Here is a 25,423-nt window from a genome sequence, read left to right as displayed (position 1 = left end):
AAGTTTTGTTAAAGGTAGTCCAAGCCTTTAATTTAAAGCTTTGACGTGCTGTCACAGAACCACAGAAACAGATCGGATCCATCAGCTTCAGGCGGACAAAACCCTTTATCAGCCGAGAGCTGTCTGACTAACTGCTGCTAAGATTTGATTATCTCGCCTGGACAGCGAGCCATCAGCCCCGACTGACTTCAGTGGTCCCACTGCACTTCTGTAACAGTTTCTAGTAGGCCTGCTGTGGTACTACTTCAATGTGTGCCACTACAGCTGCTACCATTGGTTACTGTACCTATGATACCACCAATATCTGCTTTAATATAGTTGGTAATAATAAAAAACAAATAAAAAATAATAAAATAGAGTCTAAAACTATGAAGAAGTTTCACACCCCAGCTCCTCTGTGATTACTTCTTTTGAATTTGACCAAGTGGCCGCCTCTGAAGTTTAATAAGTTGGAGTTAAAAAGTGCCCGAAAGCTCCAGAATTGAGAATATATTCACAGAAATGTTGTAAGAAAAGTAAAGATCATTCCCAAAAGTGTGCTTACATTATATTAATAGAAGACAATAAGCATAAAAAAGCTGTGATGAGTATTGCTAAAGCATATAGTTAGGTCTGGATCAGGTGACCCTGAATCTTCCCTTAGTTATGCAGCAATAGGTGTTTGCTGCTGGGGGATTCCCATGATGCACTGAGTATTTCTTCTTTAGTCACCTTTCTCACTCACTATGTGTTAATAGACCTCTCTGCTGCATCACACTTCTTATTCATCTCTGTCTCTCTTCCACAGCATGTCTTTCCTCCTGTCTTCCTTCTCTCGCCCCAACCAGTCGCAGCAGATGGCCCCGCCCCTCCCTGAGCCTGGTTTTGCCAGAGGTTTCTTCCTGTTAAAAGGGAGTTTTTCCTTCCCACTGTCGCCAAAGTGCTTGCTCATAGGGGGTCATATGATTGTTGGGTTTTTCTCTGTATGTATTATTGTAGGGTGCACCTTACAATAGAAAGCTCCTTGAGGCAACTGTTGTTGTGATTTGGCGCAGTATAAATACAATTTAAATAAATTTGAACTGAATTAAATCTTTGTAAATCTTGAATTTCTCATAAATGACTGGACTCGTGTTGTGATTCTACCATATGACAAAATGCCTTCACAAATCATGGTTTAGTCGAGAATTGGCATCCATCAAAAAGTGAAAAGCAAGCAAAAACATCAAATAACAAACAAACCAATGAAAAGAGGTTCGTTAGCGCATTTAGAAGTCATGGAAGTTCACCAGAGGCTTCAAACCACATGCAATAACCGGCAGGAAATCACTTGGATCAAATAAAATACAATTATTTCCATAATCCCAGTGAGAGATGACATCCCTAATATAGCCATCTCACACGCACAGCTCCGAGTGTAAGTACAGATGCTCCACCCACCAGCTTTGTTTATGAGGGGCAGCCAATCAGAAGTAAGTTGGCTATAAAAGGATGAACTGTGAATTATGCAAAGCGCTGATAGTGGAGTAGCCCAAGAATAACAAAGTCGAGCTGGAAATCAACATAATAAGGCCCCTCGGAGACAAGCTTAAGATCAAAATCGATCTGAAGTCTGTTTCATAAATGAGTGGAGCGGCTCAGCAGACAGATGAAATTGGGGTTGTACTGGGAACCAGATTGCAATCAGTGAAACGGAGTACAAGGAGGTATTTTAGAAAAACAAACCGCCACAGTATATAAAATTCCAAAGGAGAAAAAATGCTGATATACTCACTAAATGCTAATATCCTTTTACTGCATCTATTTGCCCCTAATAATGCTGCAGTCCACCTCCTGCTGCCGTTACACCTCCTTCTTCCCTTTAATATGTATGGTACTTCTATTCAGAGTTGCACTGAGACGTTTTCAAAATGTTTTTTTGTTCTGCAGCCCTCCTTTGTATCCGCAAGATACTTACTTTCACACAAAGGCAAAAAAAAAAGGCACATGCCATGAGAGGAATCATGTGCCTAAAGCTGCTCAGTTAATCAGGAAAGCCACTCATTTTAGAATTAACATTTCTGTGACTCACAATAGAAGCTCAAACTTAGTATGAGCATTGAATTAGCTTGTCAGTTTGAATCTGTGTGAAAGGGCCTTTCAACTGTACTGCTGGGAAGCCGTTTTTATTGCTACAACTGCTAATCTCGCTCGTGACTTGGAAAACAAGAAAAATCCCAATATTCTTCATTTTGGAACGACATATGCATGCGTATAAATAAAGTGGCATCCTTACAGTAGCACAAAGAGCCTAATTCCTTTGGTTTGCTTCTGGGTGTGTCTCAGCAGATAGATGAGGCACATCCTCTGGGACCTGTGGGACAGTCCCGGAGAAGGCTTCGATATGGGCAGGGCGGTGGAGAGGCGGAACAGGGAGGTCTGCAGATGTGGGCTCAGAGATAAGCGGCAAAGCTTGGGTAACAGGATAATGGCTTCCTGTTTGAATTTGAATTGTTTGTCAGCTTATAGCAGCTTTGAACGGGGACGTGTTTATCTGAAAATCTGGTGGAGAGAGAATGCGAAAACAAGAACAACAAAGGGTCCTTTTGCTGTTTACTGGGATAATGATTTAGCTTCGTCGAGTGTGACAGCAGCACCGCACCTGACAGGAAGACGTGAGATTAAACAGGAAGTTGTCTGGAATCTGGGCGGAGCGCTGAGCAGCAAATCTGCAATTACACAGAGTCACAGACGCTGACAGCGTCTTCGAGAGAATTTTGGCATATTCACTTTGATAGTGGCTTTATAAAGATGACAAAGTATCCAACAGCACGTTTCAAAAATACAAGACAAGAAGAAGTCAGATGGGAAGATTTCTCAAGCCCTGTGTACTCATTTACACATTGCACCAACTGGCCTTTTCAAATTTTTATTTATTCTAGCTTTGGAGGCAAAAACTCAATTTTCTAAAACAAATTGTGACACTCACTGTCCCGTTATAATATGGGATTATCTGTCCCAGTTCTTCTCTATCTGAAGCATCCCTGTTCATGCCTGCAGCCTTGAGATGTTAAGGCACATCTGTCTCTAGCAGATGGCTCATCCAGAGAGAGAAATGAGAAACAGATACAGGTGGGTCTCTCGTCTCTGCACACTTGATTGGGGAAACTAATGGAAAAGTTATGCGCCCGAGGAAATTCAGGACTGGACTCGATCTCCAGCTGAATGCATGACAGCAAACTGAGCTTTAGATTTACCAGGACAAATTCAAAAATAAAATCCACACAAACCTAGACGACAACTTCAACTCAAACTTCTGCAGGGTGACCTCCCTCCACCTCTGCACCAGCTTAAAGCACTCAGCTCACAGTGATCTAGTCCAAGTTTATCACTTCTGAGGGATTGAGACAGACTTGTCAGACAGCCTTGGGCTCCAGCGCCCTGAGGTGGAGCTTGGGGGTGAATACCAGATATCATCAGCCCTTTCAGCTAACAGTCCTGGAGCCTGGTGGGTTTCAGTGTGACCAACATGTTCCATATTCATGTGACATTCTGCGGCGGTAGCCTGCCAGAACTTTGTACATCGGGCCTTGATTCTATCCTGTGAATTTAAAACAGCACGGACCTAAACTGACAATAACGGGGGTCCAGCACTGTATGTACAGCATCTGATGTCCACAAACAGGGGATCCCTGACGGAATGGCCTTCAGCTATAGAGGAATTTATATAAATAATTTTCTTTTCTTTTAGAAGATAAGTTGCCAAGAGATGCAAGACTTAAAGTTAGAGAAATTATGAAAACACTGGAATAATTTACTGGCAAACGATGAAGAAAGCTGCCTTCTGGTAATTACCACATTACAACAGCTAACATCTGGAAAACTTAGATTTTCTCTGAACACTCCAATAAAACCAATTTGGGAATAGCAGCATAGATATAAACTGTATATCAAAGATGGACGTAGCCCCCTTGACATTAACTGTTGGTTAGTGAATTCGAGTTTTAAGGATTTTTATTTTGTAAATTCGCATTTGCTAAATTGTCCATAAGTCCACATTTGGATGATAGGGTGAAGTGGTGGTGAAGTTATCAGCTAACACCAGACTCCAGACTATATAGGGGGATTACACAGAAATGAATACATGTTAATTAGTGGACTGGACTGCTTCTTGTATAATGCTTCCACTCTTACTGAGCATGCAAAGTGCTTTTGGACTATGAACCAAACTCAGCTGCTCACACATATACAGACATCAAGCATTTGCATAAATTGCCAACCAACAACTCAGGATTGAGTATCTCGCTCAAGGATGCTTCGACATGCAGACCAGAGAAGTCTGAGAGTGACCTTCTGATTTTTGTATGCTACTTGGTGGTAGGATATAAATATTCAAAATGATATTTTGAATGCTATTTTAATTAAAAAGGTTCCAGAAGCAAAAATATAGTGAAGAAGTCAAATTCAGTCACTTGAGCGGTGATGTGACTGAGCAGAGAGCTAGTGGCTATACCCCTCTGTACTTAATAGAGGCTGTAAAGCTTTGATACACTTTCAATAAATTAGTCTTTTTGTGAACATTCAATGTCCATTGAAAATGTTAACATTGGGAGTCTATAGGGAGAGCCTCTAGTGCCCACTCAAGCAAGTGCAGCTTTAAAATGGCTTAATTTTTCAGTCCTCTAGGTTAATGCTTGACTCTAAACCATTTTTTGCTTTCATTTTATCTTCACCTCTATGTTTCTATGTTAATGCTCCATATAAATCAAGCATGATAAAGCTGCAAATAAATAACCGGAATGTTTTAGAACAATTTAAAAAATGGTCGCTTTCTTCAAAACCAACCAATCTTTCTGTTTTGCATGTGAAACGTCGACTGGCTTGCTGGGCCTCCCTTTTAACCCCCCACAGGCTTTACTCACTCAGCAGCTGGCAGCGCAGGACCTGTAGGCTTGTCTTCATGGTATCATGTGATCCGGCTCCTCCTCCACAGTGCTCATGGTTCTCTGAGAGAAACACAGCAAAAAGAAAGCAAGGTGAGATGAAACTCAGGGCTTGGATATCAACTCGCATTTAAATGATCGTTAAACGCCAGTGTGATAAACCGTGACTATGTATGGAACGCTTTTAGCAGAACAGACAGGGGAAAGGACGAGATCGCAGACAACATCGTCCAGCTTAACCTTGACAGCTTAATCCTTGTAATGACTGCCACCCAGCAGTTACACCTGTGAGAGCAAATGAATTACATATTTCACAAATCCAGGTAGGACTGCAGTGGTGGTCAGCCTCAATGGTCGGGCTGCAAATCAGCATTGGCATCCTGCAGGCTGTGCTGGTCAGTAAAACCAATTATGGGGCATTAAACATTGACCAGTGAGCCTTGTTCTGAGACAGCCACTGCGTGTGTGTCAGCGAGACCAGTACCCAAGGGCGCTCTTTAGGAGAATGACTCACTGATGGCCTTCTGCTAAATAAAAGGCCATATATACACACACATATCTCTATTCACCCCCGGAGGAGTGTGCGTGTGTTCATGTTTGCCTCCTTTTGTGGATATGCCCCCTCCAGGTTTAGGGCTCTGCTTGCGGGCAACCTGTGCTTCTGTGGGAGACGTGTGAGATAAGAGGGACAGATAACAAAAGCACACTTTATTTCCCATAAATGTAGTCCCACTCAGAGAAATGAAAAGAGACAACACATTACATCTGAGTCATCCAGTTTATCGCTGTCACTGGAGAACATTTTAATGCTTGTAAACTAGTAGAGACCATAAATCTGAATGCAACCTTAAGCAATTTTATAATTTATTAAAAAGACTGTTAAGTAACAGGTAAGGAAGCAACAGATACATAAAATAACAGATACATAGATGGATGTTTTTTGTAATATATTATATGACATTCAAATATTTAAATTGCATTACAGCTGTGTTGCTAGAAGGATGCTTATATTGATTGACAGCCGGGTGCTGCTAGCTGTCTGCTAGGCTAGCAAACAGCTAGCAGGTGTAATATCTTAACTGTGTTTGTTGGTGTCATTTTGAGTCTTTTTAATGCAATTATCTGACAAATAGCATGGTTTACCTTGCAGTCACTGTTGCTAACAGACTGTTTAAGAAGTCTGTGCTTCAGTTTTATTTGATTATTGTATTAACTAGCGTCAGTTAGCAGATGTGATGCACCTGTATAGATGGACACAGCTTGCTAACCAAGCCTGCTAGTGTTAGCTAAACATTAGCAGGAACAACATTTACAGAAACTATCCTAAACAAGAGAAATCAATGGCTGGAGCAGTATGGCTAAAGTTTTAAATAGAGCCTATATATGGGATCAGAAAATAAATATATATTGTAAAACATACACCCTTAGCATTAGTACTCCAGTACTGTTAAGAGACTGGAGGATTAAGAGTAGCTCCTGCAGGTACAACTGCCAGACACAAAACGTGGCAGGAAAATGTAACTTGTTAAATTTAACAAGGGGAAGTCATAAACATGAAATAATGGAGACAAGCTTCTATCAAATTACAAACGAGGAAAACAACTGCAAAACTGTAATTCTCCCGGCTCTATTTCCATGTTACAAAAGACAAACATAGACTAAAATGACGGGTAAAAAGAACATAATAAAATACGCAACTAAACAGGCTATCGTGACACATCATTAGATGACATAGACTCTCAATTTTGCTCTCTTTGCTCTCAATGTTTAGAAAATGAAAACAGAGACGCTCGCTGCTTCACTGCTCTTAACTCACAGCTTTGACTATAATGATATGAGCTTGGTTGTAATGGGCTGCAAGAATACAGTAGTAGAAGCAGCAGCAGCAGCAGAAATTGAGTTTTTCAGATATACACGTATGAAGAAATGGAACTAGCTACAACAGTCCCAAACCCATCTTCACTTTCATATGACCATGAGGATGCTGAGATGATAGCATCTCACCACCATAGCTCCCTCATGTGCTTTAATTTGTTAGCGTCACGTTCCCGGCCTAATGAGCTCAATGGAAAGGTGCAAAGACAGCAGCTGAGCCTCTCTACATTAATTACGCTTCATCAGTGCTGCCAAACCGGTGCAGACTCATATTGGTGATCCTTAACTTGCAAGGCACAAGTAGTGAGGCTATGGGTAGGTGGATGGAGGAGACAAGATAATGCCAGGTGGTGTTTCATGTATACTAGTCATCACAGGGGAAAGGAAGTTTTTGTTGAAATGCGATTCAGCTCTTCTGGCCTCCTGTTGTGGAGCTGGCTCATGGTTCAGCTCTGTGCACACCAGCAGGTAAAAGATAATAGCGCATGACAGTCAAGGTCACGGCACTGCCAAAAATCCCAGACAGGATGAGAGGTTCATTGGGAGCTGTTGACAGATTTGATGCTTAACACTCGTTCACCAACCTGGATTCAATATCACTACCTCAGACTTCTTTGCAGCTGGGATTAGAAGGGATTGCAGGGTGGCTGTAAGTCACAAATGCAAGCAAAAAAACAAAAAACATCTGTTTGCAGAATACAGTATGCTTAAGAAAGCATGTCTGGTTTAAATCACTCTTTAATTAATTCAAGAACCAAATAATGGGGCAAACTAGAGCAGCAATCAGTGACAACAGCCATGATTTTGGCCAGTGAGTCTCTGCATGAAAGAAGTAGCTGGGATGGAGGTGGGTTACAAAATGGCTTGCAACAACTGTAGGCACATCATAGATTAGATTTGTAATGTGGGTATGCAGAAAGGTTTGGCACAGAGAACATAGCTACAAGTAGCGCTTTCTGCTGTGTCATGTCATTGGCCCAGTCCAAACCCAACTCTGTAGCTTATTTTTTGTATTTTTACTTAAAGCAATACTGAAAGCCACATAAAGGATGGATGTACATTCTGGGGTCTAAAAAGCGAAGACAGTGGAGAAGAGCCTTAAAGCCTGGACTTTTTCTAACAGGTGGTGACTCCACTGGTTGCAAAACGGCTGAAAATGAACCTAATCCTCACTTGACATATTGTCATGGTCCTGGGTCATTTTGACCCAGCGTTCTTAGTTTTCTTGTGTTTTTGTATTCATTCTATGGTTTCCTAGGTTGTTTAGTTTTTTGCATTTCCTTTCGTGTCTCTACCCTCTATGTGTATCTGTTTTTATGGTGATGTGAGTTCTTGTGCCATCTTGTTTTCTCCAGATTTGTTTTCTCTCTCTCTCTCTCTTTTTCCAGTCTACCTCTTCGTGTACTTCCTGTTTTACTTTGAAGGTCGGTGTGTTCAGTTTTGTGTTCTCCCTGTCTCGTCTGTGTAATCAGCATCAGCTGTGTCTCCCAGCTGTTTCCTCTCAGTCCTGATCTCCTCTTGTATTTAGTGTCTGCGTCTTCCCCTGCTCGTCGTTGCATCGCTAACAACACACTTTAGGGTCCTAACTCCTTGTAAGTACTGCAAGTAGGGACCTTGATGTGAAGCATGTTTTCATCGGTTTATGAAAAATGCCTCTCCACGTGCATCTGATAAGCAACATCCATTCCCAGTTTAAAAATCCAATGTGTCCTAAACTGGTGAAATTGGGGGAAACATACAATCTTTGTCCAACTCTCAACAAATAAAAAGCAAATCAACAAAAACAATTCACTGATATACACTGGGATCTTTGCACATAGCCACCTAGCTATGTGCTTCCTCTGAAGAGGGAAAAAAGTTGCATGGCAACTGACATGCACACAGCCATCACCATAGCAACCCTAATGGTAGATTATATTGAAATTCATTCACAAGGACATTTTTTTGGCTCAAACACAATTGGGAAAAATGTTAAAAGAGTCAGATTTGGAAATTCTCACTCACCACAGGTAGAATGAGAAATCCAGTAGCAACCTGCTTGTCTCTGGGACTCTGCTTTGTGCTTGCAGCCCTGCTGACAGGACCAGGTCTGAATAGTGTGTCTGGAGGGGGTACAGACTAGAGGCCAAAGCCAAGGTCACCCGAGACGGCACAATGAAATAAACCTGTCACTCCGTTGCACTGTGGCCACCAGCCGCAGGGATAACAATGCTTTTAATTTTGGACTTCCCACGATTCTGCGGTTATGTATAGGGGCTGTGATAGCAGGCTGGCTGCTTGCCCACAGTGGCTGCAGCCTGGCAGCTTTTCCACAACACGAGGAGGGAGGGATGAGGAGGAGGAGAGGGAGGGAGGGAAGTGTGGGAGTCGATGATGATGGTGTGAACCACACTGTTGGCCTCTCTCAGACAACTGATAACAGGACTTCCAATCACAACTCTTCTAACTGATGCCTTTTTTGTCCCTCCAGTTTTGATGCTACACCCTCACGGTTTGGGTTATCTCTTTGTTGTGAACTGCAGGGAGCTTTCACATAGCTTCTGCTCAGGAAAGAGATACAAACACTAAATGTGGAAGCTGTGGTTTGAGAGTACATCAGTGTACAATTCATTGCGTCAAACCTCCTCCTTGGTGTGATCTCAGCGGGTTTAGCTTCATCTTAAATCGTGCAAAATCAACTTCCCCTCCACCCTGCCCTTCCAAGGCATCCCAGGGGACATGCCCAGTCAGAGGGCGTCCCTTTTCCCTTTGATGCTGTTTTACCCTTTGATGGAAATCAACAAACTGCTCCTGATAGCCGAATTCGTGTTTCCTGCATTGCCCCAGCAGAGACTGTGGCTGCGCCTGAGGAGTAGTGATGGGAGTAACGCCTTATTGAGTGTTACTGTAATTACATTTTTCTGTAACACAGTAATGGAACAGATTGCTCTGCTAAATCTGGTAATAACACTAAAGATACTAATGAAACAATTATGCTGTTTCGTTTTGCATTAAATAAATTCTTTGCTTTCTTTCTTGTGCTCTTTTCAATCCAAAAGTGATGATGGCACACTGGCACCAAAATGACCATCTACGTGCCAGCATTCGCACGAGTTCAAGCCTGACTGTGCAAGCTGATTAGCGATTACAAGTTCTGTTATAAAACTATTATTCATCAGTGAGAAGTTTTAAAAAAATAACAGTGGCAGTGACTAAAAAACAAGAGACTGGCTTACCACTGGGACTTTGAAAACGTAATTATCCAGCCTTTATACGCACAACAACTGAATGATTACAAGTATTGATTGGAGGCAACAACAGGACCAAATTGAATACAAGCAGCAGAAGGGGCTGATTTCCAGGTATCTTTTTTAATCCTTCGATCCCTGAATGCACTGCCGTACTGCCGAGTCACTGTGCTGTGCTGTGCATGAGCGCTGCCAGTCATGGCTCTGGATAACGAACCTGGCAGGATGAGTTGCCGGTGCTGTGTCATGAAGGCTAGCGGAGATTGTGCAGGTTATCAATCAGCACATTCACTTCTCTCCAGGCCCTCCTTACAATAAAGTAACACAGCAGCCATTAAAAGAACATTAGGCTCCCAGTGTGTCGTTCAGCCTGATGGTAAACTACCAACACATTGTCTTCCACGTCCTGTCCAGTCTCGTGGTTATAACTTTAAAAGAAACATGCATGTATGGTGCTCAGACTAACATTTTTGGACTATCTGAATCATGTTGAGGATAGAAAGCCAGAGACAAGATGTTTCTTCCCTTTTTGTTTGAGAACTCTCATTGGCATTTATTCATTTATTTTCCTTTTTTTTTGTTTTTTAATCTTTTGTGGACTTTTAAAAATCAGCTGTATGCATTTTTTTTTAAGAAATTCTATTTTCTGCACAGAACTAAAGTAGCCGGCTTCTAGATATCTAGATCACTGCTCTCATTTCCTGTTTCCTTATCAGTTTAAATAGGTCTGGTGTTTTGCTCTGATGGTTGTTCTCATGTTTGGAAAGACATCTTGTTTTGTGAAAATTACCACAACTGGTGCATCCGCTATGCAGTTCTGCCACGCAGTGCTATGACCTACAGAAAAAGCATCTTTCGGATCACCAAACACAGTTAGGTCCCTAAGTACAGCTATCTGTATACATAGTTCCCCATTATTAGATGCTCAAAGGTGACTGGACAGCTGGCTGACAAGCAGTCTTATGGCCATGTGAGGAAGTTTTCTCCAGTTGTTCAGCAGTATATTTCACATTTAGACTGTGAAGATACTGCTTGATTTTGCATCACTGTCAGACAGCAAATGGTAGAATCTGAGCAGCTCTGCTGGATAAACTACTCTTTATTTTTTAAATTGCAAAAAAGATCTGTTACTGTTTTTTTTCTTTAATAAAATATAATGGTACTGAACATCCATCTGCTCCACGACAAGATCATGATGTCAGAAGCCAAAGAGTATTAAGCTATAAATAAAGAGCTGTAAAGCCCCAACATTTCTTGATAGTAGTTTGAACAGTTACGAACTAAAATAAAAACAAAGCCCAACAACAGAAACGCTGCATCGTGATTGTGCACATTGATTTTATGTTTTTAGTGAGCAAGCTGTCAGCTCGTATCCTTGTCTTAGCCATCTGCAAGTTAACATACTGTATATGTCAGAGCTGAAAGGACAGTATAGCATTAAAGATGACATGCCTGTCAATGATCATTAATATAGAAAGCAGCACAGCACAAACGTGTCTTTGTGGGTATGTTATTACAGATGTGCCTCGTTGTCATGCGTGCCAAACACACAGAATGTCAGCGTCATGCTCGCTTCACGTCAGCAACGAATAAATGCGCTGCAGCTCTCGCCTGGATGAATGAATTGAAAATTGAAGAACTCCCACTCAGAAAGAGCTGAGCACCTGTGCTCAGGGGCAACTGAGGAGGAGTAGAACAACATCACCGGCCTCTTCATTACTCAGCACACACACAGACAAACACACACGCACACACAGCCTGGACCAATGACTAAAGCAATTCATCAGAGGACTTGTGTCCAGAGCCCTATCTGTGGGTGTGTGAACACATGTGAGACACAGACAAAGAGATAAATGGTAGTCGACCAGAATCCCTGCCGATTTGTACAGCTGCCGCAGAGTCCATTTATAAGCAGAATGTTTCACAGCATCAGCTTCCTGTGCACCTCAGGAATGTTTTTACTCTCCTGGAGGTGACGCAAACCAAGCCTCAGCTCTGTGAAAGCAAATCTGGCATTGAATGCTAAAGCTCTTTTATGTTATTGAAGCCATAAGCAGAGTGCAAGTCAAGATCTCACCAAGGCAGAACCTCAGGTGTCAAGTAAGCCAAGGCTCACATCACTCAAGGTGAATGAGTTTGTAAATCTTTATAAGTTAGGCTCAGCTCAAGTCAAAGTCTCAAATCTGGTCTTCGAGGAAACACGTCAAATGAGCCCGGCAACAATACAGTCCCACTGCTTTGTTTTTGGGACTTACGCTGCCTGAAGCCTCAAGTCTTCAAGTAATTATTTCTCCAAATTGCTTCTCAGATCCTAATCTTCCATTTTTAAACTGTGTCCTTGTCTAACATCTCGAGTTAGATCTTTCAGGACTAAATACTCAAGTGGATCAATTCTTTAGTAATCAGATTACTGTAAATGACTATGCAGTATTTGTTATCAGTATGTCTGAATCTGTTTGTAGACCCTTTGCACACAGAGTGCGAGGACAGAGGGATCGAGTTTATTTGAGGATGAATTAGTTGGGTTGTTTTTTGTCACATATCAGGACACCTTTGACCAAATGTCTCATCGGTGCTATTTGGATATCCAAGCTACACAGGAAGCCATGAAAATTCCCACAATAGGCAAAGTCAGCAAACTAACCAACAATTTCCTTCCTGATTCGTCAAAGTCAGGGTTTAAGTTTAATTTAGACTTTTGATCAAGTCTCAAGTCGCCATGCATTTTCCACACTTAAAGACAATCTGGAGTTGAAAAGCCGTCAATCCATTTATTTCATGGTCAGAGGGGTGCTGGAGGCGGGGAACACCCTGGATGGGTTGCCAGTCAGACAACCATTCACACTTGCGGCCAGTTTATTGCTGCTGTGAGGCAAACCACTGCACCACCGTGCTGCCAAGAAAGCAGCTGATTCTCAAATTCAAGCCTTTGGTAATAAAGTCTTAAAAATATTAAATCACGCTTGAGTCAAGTCATTAACTCTCACAAAGAGTGATCTTTACTCTTCTCTTCTCCCAGTAGGATGTCGAATTTTGTTTGTATATTTTATATTTATGTGATGTTACCTCAGCGTCAACACTTCCAGACACATCATCTTCAATGATGTGTCTGGCACATCTTGTTCATTTATTTAAAAATCAATAAATAAAATATTTCCAAATTCTTTCTCAATCAAGTTTAAATCTCAAAGCAGTCAAGTCTACAGAGCAGCTCAAGTTCTCATTTTGTTCACATAAATCCAACCTGAGCTCACGTCTCAAATAAGTGAAAACTCACGTAGAGCTAAATAATCTGTATTCTGTAAGAGAAGGTGTCAGCCCAGGCAGCATCACGCTGGGAACTGAGGGAAGGCTAGACCCGCCTGACATACTCCGGCACACAGTGTAACACACACCTAAGGTCGGGCTTGGTACAAAGAGTGAGACAGGTAACAGAGCCCCAGGGAAGAAGCTGTGACAGACTCGTTATGTCACTGGAAAAAGGACACTGCAGACTGAAAGGCACTTGGAATGATTGAGAGCGCTGTCAGTGGAGGGATTTGATTAAGTCAGACCTGACAGACTTCAGTGCAGAGGAAACACTTTATTAGAGATGCCCCAGCGTTTCTGTGCCCAAAGTTTTTGGATATTACATCTTTACATACAAATGAGTCAACAGACAAAAGCCTGATTTGATCAACCACCCTCTGGAGTGCAAAGGGTGGTTGATTTTGGGATGTTTATAACATAACAGCAAAAAAAAAAAGGTAAATTACGAAGAACTTCAGTGTACTAAACATGATGCATATAGCACAGTAGCTGATTTGATCTACTATAAAATCTCCCCAGTGGGTGATATTTGGCTTTTTTGTTATTTATAGTGCTCAGACACACACACTCCTGGAGACCTTGACACCTGCAATACCTGCAAATCTCCGCGCAGGCATATACCTACTCTCCTGAGAGTTATTGAGCCAGGCAGTAAAGGAACAGACATTGGGATGCAGCTCACCCTCGCCACTGTCTGAGTCGTAAATATCCTTCTCTCCGTCGCTCGTTTCTTCTTCCTCTCTTTCTTCTTTTCGTCCTCACGTGAACCACACACTCCCCCCCCCCCCCCCCCCCGACTGAGTGACTGACTGATTGCTGCTGCGAGCGGCTCACTGATGATGAAGAGTAACGTGAAACTACAACGTGTCGTGTCCCGCTACGCTTGTCACAACCGGTGAGAGAATCAAAAAGTAACATCGCTGCAAAAAAAAAAAAAGGGGGCTTAGGATGACAGTGAAATTCACCACACTTACTGAATGCATAATGACACTTTCATCCGGGGTTTGAGGCTTCAGTCTGACCAAAATCCAGACACTCACAGAAATGCATGAAGAAAGTCCCCACAGGAAATAGTGACACACCTCCTTGCATGTAGATATTTAATCACACGCGAGATAATGTGAATGATCCGATTGATATTCATGAAAAAGGACATGAAAGACATCTAAATAAACTCTTAAAGATGGATTTCTAAAGTAAATTTTAAAGCTTTGCATCACATTTCTTTATTCATCTACATGTTTTCCTTTGAGGTTCTGCACTAATGAAGGAAAAAGGTTTTTTCAACAATAAGAAAGGACAAAATGGGACAGGTCGGATGTCAGGTTGACTAGTATAAAAAAGTAACAAGGTGTCTGATTGGCTGCTTTGAGAATAAGCGAATAACCAGCTGCATATAGAGCTGCCTTACTGAGTTAAAACGCTACTCTTTGCCCTTTTTCTCTTTCATATCTAAAACACTCGAGGAAAAACATTTGATCAAAGACTCCTTTTTGCCTTCTGTCTCAGAGCCTGCTCTCTAGGCCGTTACATCTCACAGCGTGGCTGTACGTGTCGGGTCAGCAGACAGACTGATATGTAAAATCTGTCTCTCCTGCCCTGTCACATTGATTATTGGACCTGTGTCACTCGGTGAGGCCACAGTAACGGATAACAAGCACATAATCCTTCTCGTAATGACTGTCTAAATTTATACCTGGAAAATAAGCAAGGAGAGCTAATCAACCAAAGACTTTTAATTTCTCTAAATCCTAAAGAATTATGGAGAAAAACAACTATTTGGATTCAAAGAGTGTGGTTGTTGACTTGAGCTTTTTTAAATTTACCTCCCCGGCAGCTGAGACAAACCATTCGCTGGTGATAACATTCCTACCTGTGTGTCCTCCGGCACACATCTTCAGCCATCTGAGTGCCTGAAGCTGGGAGACATCAGAGGCGGTTACGTGTCTGTAAAGTGATCTCCAACAGCAGTTTCAACACAGGCCTAAACGTAAAAGATCAGGGAAAATAAACCCTGAGCTGCAAGCACTTTCTCCTCGTTCATCTCCCATCTCTTTCTGCTTCCCACCTCTTTAATGTCATGTCATGCTTCCATCCAAATAAGTATCTTGCTCTTTCCCTTCTCTCATCTTTACTTTAAACTTGAGCTTCATGCTCTAAGTCCCTTAAAGCAAAGAGGGCGTTTTAATGCCGACTCTGGAAGCTGGAAAATGGGATTTTTAAATGATGAGGAATAATTTAAAGACTTCCATCCAACATCTACATGAAGAGACAGCTTTTATTTTTATTTATGTATGCTCTGTGTGCTCTCCTGTGCACAAACCGAGTTTACACACATATATATAGATATATATATATATATATAGATAAATGTGATAAAGAAAACATAGCTTGAGTGGCAACTTAACAGGTAGTTGGTCGCATCTTTAAAAAAACATTTTAATACCATTTTTACTTTGTATGACATGTTGAAAATTGGCATATAATGTGTACCCAAAGATATTCTGCATTAACAGTTATCCTGCAAATGTCAGATCACAAGAAAAAAAGCCAAAGTGTTATTACAGCTGAAAAATTAAAGGTAAATGTCAAAACTCATGTTGTATCAAATGCTCTAAAGACAAGAAAAAGCAGACAGGAAGAACCACAGGAGATTTATAAGCTAAATCAGATTAAAATTCAGGGTCCTTTGCTTGCATAACAAAAGGCTGACTCAAGAGCAGTGCAAGAGAGCGTTAGCTTTCCCCTTGAGTACATGTACTGTCCCCCGAATTCCCCGGGAAAGCTCCTTAGACAGTAAATGGATAGAAATTTAATTTGAGGCTATGCCTGTTGTACGTTCAGCTCAGAAAGCATTTTTACTGGCAAAAACAGCAAAGCTGGCATTGTTGTTGTCACCAGGTGAGTTCGTCTGTGTGTGTCATCCTGGGAAGATGGGGTCCTGGTCCTCCACTGAGATGTAACACAAAGGCAGCTTAAAGCACTTTCGCTGGTATATGTGTGTCTGTCTATGAAAAGATTTTATCACCACAATAGCATCATAGCAGTGCATGATACAATAATTAAAGGTTACAGATGTATTCACTTTAGCTTCTTAGGATCACTGTTAGTTACAGTAATGCAGTTCCTGCGGTTCAAAAGAAACTGAAGTGGACTGTAGTGTCAGATCCAAATGATGAGTGAATTTGGAGATCGGTGTGGTCTAACTCCTGGAAATAAAGCAGCCAGCATTCCTGTCACAGCTTCATTATTTAAAAGCATTTTGCATTTTTGACCCTTCAAGTTTTACTTGGAACTATTCACTTTTCTTATCTAAGAGAAAGCGGTGCAAAACTTTTGATTGGCAGTGCTAATCCGTCAGAGTGCACAAGGTTGTATGTGTGACTGTGGAGCTCAGCACTACATCAGATTTCCTGTAATGCCAGAGACGTGGTTGTCCTCCATCTGACAGCTCATCTGCAGCAGGTCGAACACCTGTCACACTTCACTGTCTGTCAGGGAAGGTGATGGCAGACCAGCTGGTGGCCAAACTGCACTTCAGGGCAAGCTCACATAGTTTAAAAGGTACCCATCGGTGGACACAGAGTGACTCAGCTGGAGGCAGAATAAAGTATTTTTTCCCAATGTTAGACCTTTTTACCAAAACAATCTTTTGAATTTATTCAAACCGTACAACAGAGAATTTCTGTATGGACATATATTCACCTTTTTTAAATCCACATTAGAGCTGTTCGAGAAAAGAGCCGGTCTTTCTGAATACGATCCTGCACATTTGCCTTAACTTTTGAAATAAATTCAGCACATGAAAGGAAGAAAGGGACAAAATCCCCACACTGGAAAGAAGTTGAAAATTGAAAGCAGAATCTTTTGTAAAGCCCGATATGTGGTCTGCTAAATGAAATGTCCTTTTAGGTGAATACATGTAGGGAAAATGAGATTTAAAAATCAGAATCTTTGAACATAAAAGTAGCACAAGGCATAGAGACGAAAGATCCCCAGTGGCAAGGCATTTCGATTCAACTGAACATGAATCTTATGTTCCAAAAGAGCAGGCAAAAGAGGTTTGTTACAAAGGTACACCTGTTTAACTGCTCCTTTAGACAAATATCTAATGAGCCAATCACATGGCAGCAACTCAGTTTTATGTAGACATGGTCGAGACGACCTGTTGAAGCTCAAACTGAGCATCAGAAATGGAAAAAAAAAAAGGTGATTTAAGTGATTTTGAATGTGGTGTCGTTGTTGGCGCCAGATGGGCTGGTCTGAGTACTTCATAAACTGCTGATCTACTGGGATTTCCCACACACAGCCATCTCCAGGGTTTACAGAGAACGATCGGAAAAAGGGAACATACCCAGAGAGCGCAGTTCTCTTGAGGAAAATGCCACTATTGCAGTATCTGAAAACACTGATTCGTGGATTATTTTGTCACTGGTTTGGGATAGTGTGAAATGCCACAAAATATTTCAGTATTGTTGCAAACATGGTGTGCCTAACAATCTGTCCAGATTCATGAACTCTAAAGGTTTAAGACAAGAAACTAAAGACCTGTCATCCAGTCATTTCTTGTGTCTTACCGTATTTCCTTTAATACATTGTCATTTTTCTCATTTTGTGGGATTTTGTGGCTTTTGGTGGCTTAAACTTTTACTTATTATGTTGTTTACATAACACTTTCTGTATTGCTATCGATAACATTCTGGTGATATTAATATACTAGTACAATTTTTCACATTTTCTGTAGAGCATGGTCGTATTTACAACTACGTTAAACCATGACATACTATCTTTTTTTATTCTGTCATGTTTTGATCGGTCTCACTATACATGTTTGAGATTGTAATTTGAGTATGATGCTAAATTTGTATCACATTAACAACAGGAAAGAGTAAAATGACTGGCAAAGAGGATGAAAAATGCAAACTAATGAAGACTTTACAAAGGAAGCAAAGTCTACAAATGAACTATGAACTTACAAGGTGTGACTTTAAAGCCTGTTTTTCATGTATAAAGATACTTTTTGCATTTGTCAGACAAACGTTAGCAGTCTCCGTGGGACAAAACATCCAATCACATCTTACCGTAACATCTGTTTTCTGCTCTGATTGTTAAGGGAGAGGGTATTTTTAGCTCCACATATTGAATAACAGCAGACACTTCTCCAGAGATTTAAAATTGAGACAAACAGACAAGCCAACAACAGAGCAAAATAGCATGACACAGCAGTAGTGCTGCAACACCGAGGGTGCTGTCAGCCGCCATCTATCCTCCGGCTACCCAGTGGACATCACGCTTCCCGCAAGGCCTCCCTGAATGCACCTTAGCCTTTTATACTAAGCAGGTAACTCAGAAAAATCAGCATTTAGGCAAGAACACAAGCTTTGATATAAATGTTTGGCCCTGCGACAGCAGAAACACTTTTTTGTGCACTGCAGCACAACTTGCTGCGACATTAAGCAGGACCATTTGTCAAAGTGCTTCCCACCAGAGATCCCTGATGTGACGCCGCTTCCGAGGAGTCGACACTTTGTAGCCTTAAAACTTCTTCCACAGAAGAAACGACGACCTCTGCGTCAGCAAAAAATGCCTTCGCGTCCACACAACCTCTGCAGAAAACATTGGTTGTTAAAAGCCAGCTCTCATATATAAGGACACAATTTGGTCTGATGTTACTATGTCCAAATGATTCGTGTCATCTAACCAAGTGTCATGCATGAACATGAAAGCTATTTTATTTGCCTTGAGGCTTGCAGATTAAAAATGCAGCGGTGCAAGATGACTAACCAAGGGTTGTGCCTCCAGGGTATGAGCCACTTCCTACTCTTCTAGTTTTTACTTAACGCAGAACAAAAGGCTCAGGGTAGCTACCATCACAGAGGGAATAATACCATAAACATGCTTAATCCCTTCAAATAAACATAAGATGTAGCAGAGTGGGACAGTGTGCTTATTTCAGCATCCTGGGGGGTCGAGGACAAAAAACAAAAGATAAATGTAGGTATCAGTGCTGCTTAACAGATGGCGAACTGCTGAATTTTTAAGGGTTGCAACCCACATAACTGATACTTGAATGCAAGTCAGGAAACTGATGTCACCACTGAAGGAAATAACTAACCTCGGAAATCCTCTTCATCCAGTACTATTCAGTAACGTAGATTTTAAAGATGTAAGTGAGTAAAAATGTGACAATAGGCAGCGAAGTTCACGCTTTCCTGTGGACGTATCATCTGATAATCCAACTGCGAGTATCTATGAACCACACGGCAGCTACGTCTGGAGAATGGCAGGAAACGGGGCCCTTTGGCACATTTAGGAATGTCCGTGAAGTAGACACAGCAAGTCCGTGTTGTACCCAAGAATTTGCATCGCAAAGCAGGAAATTCATAGTGTTTCCACTCTGTCTCAACGCTTCCTGTCTCAGTTAATGGGCCCCAAACACAGTTTCAGGAGAAACAGCAGAGCATACACCTCAGAATCTCCAGGACTTTCCACGCTCTGTACACACATTCCTGATTTTACCTCTTGACGCAGCCTCTTGTATCATGACAATGGCAGGAACGAAAAGCAGTAGGGATGTTTTTTGGAGGCATGGAGGGGGGTTGGGGTGTGTATTGTACCTCGTTTCCTTGAGTGGTGCAGCAGAGATTGCTGAGAGCCAGCTGGGACGAGCGAACAAGAGGAGCAACATCCGTACAGAACATCCAAGGTCCCCAGATTTCCCGCCGGGTGATGACCACGTGTCCGGAGCCCAAACAGCAGGAGAGACGGAGGGAAAGATGTCGCATTGTTCTCCTCTCTCCTCCTCCTCCCCCCCCCTTACCCACCACCATTAGTGAGACGGATTAACTCCAAGAGCTTCTAGTGTAGAGTGTGTCTGGCTCGCTGTACACTGATACACACACAGACACTGCATCAATTAGACCTATTGTTATTCAGAGTGACAGGCGAAGGCAGATGCGCTCTACAACAACACGGCCAGGACAATTGGCCTGAAGCGGGAGAATTTACTTATGGATGAGCACCCCGGTTGCTCAGTTCACCAAACAGACTAAAGCTCTAATAAGGCAATTAAAGACTAAAACTGTGCGTACTGCAGCACCCAAACATGCCCGTGAAGGGCACACCCTGAGAGCGCCCTAGAGTCCTCACAGGGGTGACCTCCCCCTTCCAGCCACTACAGGAGCAAGCAGAGCAGCTGTAATGACTTGAATCAACATCTCCTGCAGCTCTGGGGCTGATGTTCACTCAGAGATGACAGACGATATGATGGCTTGGAGGCCTGACAGGGTTGACATTTTAAAGTGAGATCCTGCTGATGCTGGTCTGGTGGGACTCCGGTTGCAGTGCAGGAGGTGTCAGAGAGGAACATGTTTGACACAACATTTGGATCAATATCACTGAGCAGAAAGCGCCCGATGATGCCGGCGCTGTAATCGGGAAAGCAGCAAACGACAAATTAGAAGTGGCGGAAACTGACAAAGTATCAAGCAGGTGTTTTCTCTCTCTCCAGTCATGGGAAAAGAACAGATCCATGATCCATCACAGTTTGCAGATTTCTGCCCACAAAAGGACAAACATGATCCTGGCCTTGCAATTTGAGTGAAGACCCATTAGGTGATCATCGTGTACAGGTTTCACTGAAATCTGTACACAATGAGGGGCAATCCATTCATCAGTCTTTCTTCCAATTGAGCTATAAATGACTATTTTCACTAACAAATAATGAAAAATGGAAAAGACGTTTACCATCTTAGTTTATCTAACTGCGCATTTGTTTGTGCGGGAGTTTAAGTACCTCAGGATCTTGTTCGCCAGTAAGGGGAGAAGAGGGCGAGAGATTGGCAGACGGGTTGGGGGCACAGCTGCAGTGATGCTGATGGTGAAAAGGCAAGTGAGCATTAAAAGTAAAGCTCTCAATTTACTGGTCGATCTGCATCCCTCACCTATGGTCACGAGCTCTGGGTAGTGACCGAAAGAACAAGATCGCAGATATAAGCAGTGGAAATAATTTTTCCCTGAAGGGTGGCTGGCTTCTTCCTCTTCCTTAAAATACCTGCCTGAAGAGCTCAGTCATCTGAGAGGGGCTCAGAGGAGAGCCACTACTCCTCCGCATCAAAAGGAGCCAGTTTAGGTGGTTCGGGGATTTGATAAGGATGCTTCCCGGGCACCTCCTGGGTGACGTGTTCTGGGCATGTCCCACACATTACATCTCTCTTAGTGATCCCCCAGATAGACTGCTGCTCCTGCGAGTCGTTCCCAGATAAATGGAAGAAAATGTTTATATACAAGTTGTTTAAAAAACAGATGTTCCTTGAATGGCCACTTGAAGCTGTATCTAAATGGAGACAGTCCATTCCCATACTGAAATGGATTAATTTTTTACATGACTCTGTATAAAATCTTAAAGAATACAGGGTCATGAGAGGACTGGCGCCTATCCCAGCTGCCAGAGGATGAAAGATGGCTTCTCCTCTAAAAATCCAAGTCGCTAAATTGGACCTCTCAACAGGATGCGACTTTTTAGAAATATTTTTATCCAATTATCTGATGAGTCACATGACTTGCTGTGCGGTTTGCTGTACTTCCAGGAATAAGTCTGTGCTCTAGTTTGTTTAGTGAGTGAAATTTAATGTTTATTTTATTTGTACAATAGTGTGCAAAGGTCTTGAGCCGCCCCTCATTTCTTTATACTTTGCTTCCAAGGAGACAGACTTTCTTGTTGTTATTTTAAAAGTGTTCTCGAGCAGCAGCTCTCCAGGCTTTCTGAAGGTCTCTCAGAGTTTTGACCATTTCAGAGGAATATTTTTGTTGGAAAGCTGCTTAGCACGGACCTATGAAATGCTCGATCTTTAAAAAAGTACCTAACTCAAGGGATGAACCAGTGATGTATCTACAAATAAAAGACAACTTAGCAAATAACCCATTTTAAATAGTATCTTTAGGCACTTTGTTACTCACAAAAACACAATTTGTTCTAATTCCTTTATATGAATCTATATAAAAAGCCAGTTTGACAGGCATACAATTGTGTTTTTCCACCAACAAAATGATTCCTAAAGAGCTTTTAGCTGAATACTTGTCATTTCTCCAGCAGAAAAATATCAGAAAGTCGTGTTCAGTTGATCCATCTACTGTTCACTGAAGCCTGATCAGACATGGTCTCAGTTGGTGGCTTCCAAGAAGCCAATCTTAAAGAAGGGAAACAGGAAGTAAACTTAAGGTATGCCAGATATGCAATATAATATACAAGAACTGGACTGAAAATCAGTGGCAACAGCGCTGATGGAATGATGAATCCACATTTGAGATATCTGGTTGAAATCTGTAGTTGGCTATATATGTTGAGGAAGTCAGGAGAGAGGTACAACAATGAGTTTCTACAGCTATTTGTAAAACACAGTGGAGGCTTTGTCTTAGCTTGGGGCTGCATTTCACCCAGTGGTGTTGGAATTATGAACACAGAAAAGAACCAACAGACTTTGATCCACCATACAGTACCATCTCAAATGCATCTGATTGGGAACAGCTTTATTTTTTGTATGTCAATGTCCCCCTCAAAAACCAGCTGCCAATGGAGAAAAGCACAAAGTGGAACAAAATCAGTCATGGATTGGCCTCCCGAGAGTCTGCACCTCAGCATCACTGAAGCAGTGTGGAATCATCTTGACAGAAAACAGAACAAATGACAGAAACAACCAGAAAGAAGAGCTTTGAAGGTCCTTAAAGAAGCTTGGAGAAATATTTCTGAAGCCTGCTTAAAGAAATGACAGGAAAGCTTGTCTAAGAGATTTCTGGCTGTTAAAGAATAAAAATGTTCCAAATACAGACTGTCAAGCTTGTTAGAAGTGAACACATTGTTTTTGCTTTACATACTGTATGTCCTGTATGTATGCACATTTTAACATTCCCAATTCTCCAAAGCAAAATATAAGGAAATGAAGGGTGGTTCAAGACTTTTGCACAGTACTATATTCTATCCCCGGTTAGTAGCAGATATTTCTATCTGTGTTGCACACATACTTTGTGCATTTTATTAACCAGCTAACTGGCGTTAGCTAATAACTTGACATTTAACCTTTAAGTTAAAATGTGTTCAAGTCTGGGTCCAAAAAACAATACTGCAATGGCCAAAATAACACCCTTCAGGCTTCAAAACAGTTGTCCACAAATAAATGGGTGATGTTACCAAAGAAACCTCTATCTTGCATTTATTAATTGACTGTTTTTGATCAACAGTCTATTAGATAAACACTTAAGCATAAAATGTACTGCACTAAAGCCTTCATGAAACATCTAGCGCCTTATAAATTCTCAATTTTGTGTGCCTAAAATGTCCAATTACACGCAGCCACTATTTTCTTCGTAGACAAAAATAATCCTTGCGGGTTGATAATTGCTGTCCTGCTTACAGTGTCAGGCCGAACTGCTGTGAACAAAACAAGCCAATTATTCTGAAACCATTTAGATTTTTTCTTCAGAACACACAGGATCTGAGCCTTGCTAATAAGCCTCGCTTTCATAACTCCAACACCCCAAACCAAGAGAGCACAAGTTATAACATGATCCGTGTGCTGAGTAACACAATGATGGTGGTTATTTTCACTGAGGTTTGGAGCTCCATTTAACCTGACGCAAGAGGATCAAGATTAGGGTGCAAGCGCCTTAGAGGAACATTTTTTAAATACATGGGCTTGTTCCTATAGGTGTGAAGCAACATCAACAACTGAAGAAATTGATGCACGTACTGTATAAGTGGCTTTAGGATGGATTACACTCAAACAATATCCATCATATATCTCCCGCTGATGCCAATCTGAAAAATAATGAAGCAATCAGTGCAACCACTCAGCATGCTAATTACCAACGCCAGCCCAGGACACCCACTGGCAGCTTCTCAGAGTGTGTGTATGCGCACATGTGACAGTTTTAAAAATCCTTTCCAGGAGAAAAATGTCTCACCAATAGACATTTAATTACCAGAGGATGAGGTGCTTTGGTTCTCCCGTGCCATTATTCACGGCTGAATTAATGAATAGGTAAACAGCAGAGGAACAAGGCAGACTCTGCGTGGTTTGGATGAAATCTGCAACACCCCTGCTCACACAGTCAGCAGTGTTTATTATGAATGAAGAAGTGGTTAAAAACAAGAGATGGAGCAAGAACTGCGAGTGCCTCAGACAGTTTATGATTAAGTGATGAACCACAGATGGTCCACGCCTCTTAGTTTTTACATGAAACAGGTGAGAAAATTAACAATGTTTAAAAAATGATTGCTGTTTTCATCGGATAATTACACGGGATTATCATAAATTTTTAAGACTCCCATCGGGGGACAAATAAGGAACGAGTGACAAATTACAGAAAAATCTACACGAAAATAGTTAACAAGCGACTGTAACTAAGTATCTGGAGGAATAAACAAGATTTTTAATCAAAAAAATTATACTGCGATAAATTTGTCATTAAACTTTGAACTCAGAGGTAGTTTGGATCTGGAAAAACACCCAAACTGTGAACAACATAGGAACCGCCAAGGCTCAAGCCTGCCATGAACTGGTAGAGTATGGACCAAGAAGGAAGATCTTGCTTCAAAATACCTTCAAGCTTACCTAAAATGTGCAGCTGCTCGCTTGGACAAGTCAGATCCTTCTGGAACACCGTACCAACTGTTAAGCATGGTGGTGGTAGCATCATGCCGGTGGTGTTGCACCATTGCACAAAGTGGAGGGAATAATGAAGGAGGGCGACCTCCAAATTCTTCAACTTAACCTCAAATCAACAGTTAAATGGTTAATGGGCACAGTTGGGTTTCCCCATAGGACAATGATCCCAAACACACATCAAAACTGGCTTTGGGATGGATGAAGCAGGTTAACATGAATCAAAACCTAATTTATATGATTCATAGTGATTTCCCTCCACACAAGATTTAGTTCAATACATTTTTTTGTTTTCAGCTTCAGGATCTTTGACATCCAGTTTCCAGTATTTATAGGCCAGTTAATTAATCTAGTAAAGTATCGGTTTAATAAATGATACATATACAGCCAGTACTTTAGTCAGTGTACTGGCTTACTCTCTAATTTACACTTTTGATTAGACAAATTTAAG

The 25,423-nt window shown here is 41.6% G+C and overlaps 1 protein-coding gene across 2 annotated transcripts in view; it reads right to left on the bottom strand.

The window, feature by feature from the left end:
• Positions 1-25,423, bottom strand: part of tmem108 (transmembrane protein 108) — a 67,539-nt gene that overhangs the window by 29,957 nt on the left and 12,159 nt on the right. Inside the window, exons 1-2 of one of the 2 annotated variants that reach the window (XM_085468105.1) lie at positions 8,170-8,559; positions 4,881-4,964 (exon numbers count right to left, since the gene is read on the bottom strand). In XM_085468105.1, coding sequence (XP_085324231.1) covers positions 4,881-4,964; positions 8,170-8,335 — 250 coding nt within the window. In that variant the 5' untranslated portion in view covers positions 8,336-8,559. Of the gene's footprint in view, positions 1-4,880; positions 4,965-8,169; positions 8,560-25,423 lie in introns of those variants that run through there. The other variant, XM_085468106.1, reaches the window with a different exon arrangement.

The sequence above is a fragment of the Copadichromis virginalis genome, linkage group LG9 (assembly GCF_057382275.1).
Source record: "Copadichromis virginalis isolate Kocher_CV1m ecotype Utaka linkage group LG9, C_Virginalis_male_GT1.1, whole genome shotgun sequence".
In the NCBI taxonomy this organism is placed as follows: Eukaryota; Metazoa; Chordata; class Actinopteri; order Cichliformes; family Cichlidae; genus Copadichromis; species Copadichromis virginalis.
The sequence above is the reverse complement of the archived record's forward strand: the minus strand, read 5'-3'. Positions and strand labels throughout refer to the sequence as shown.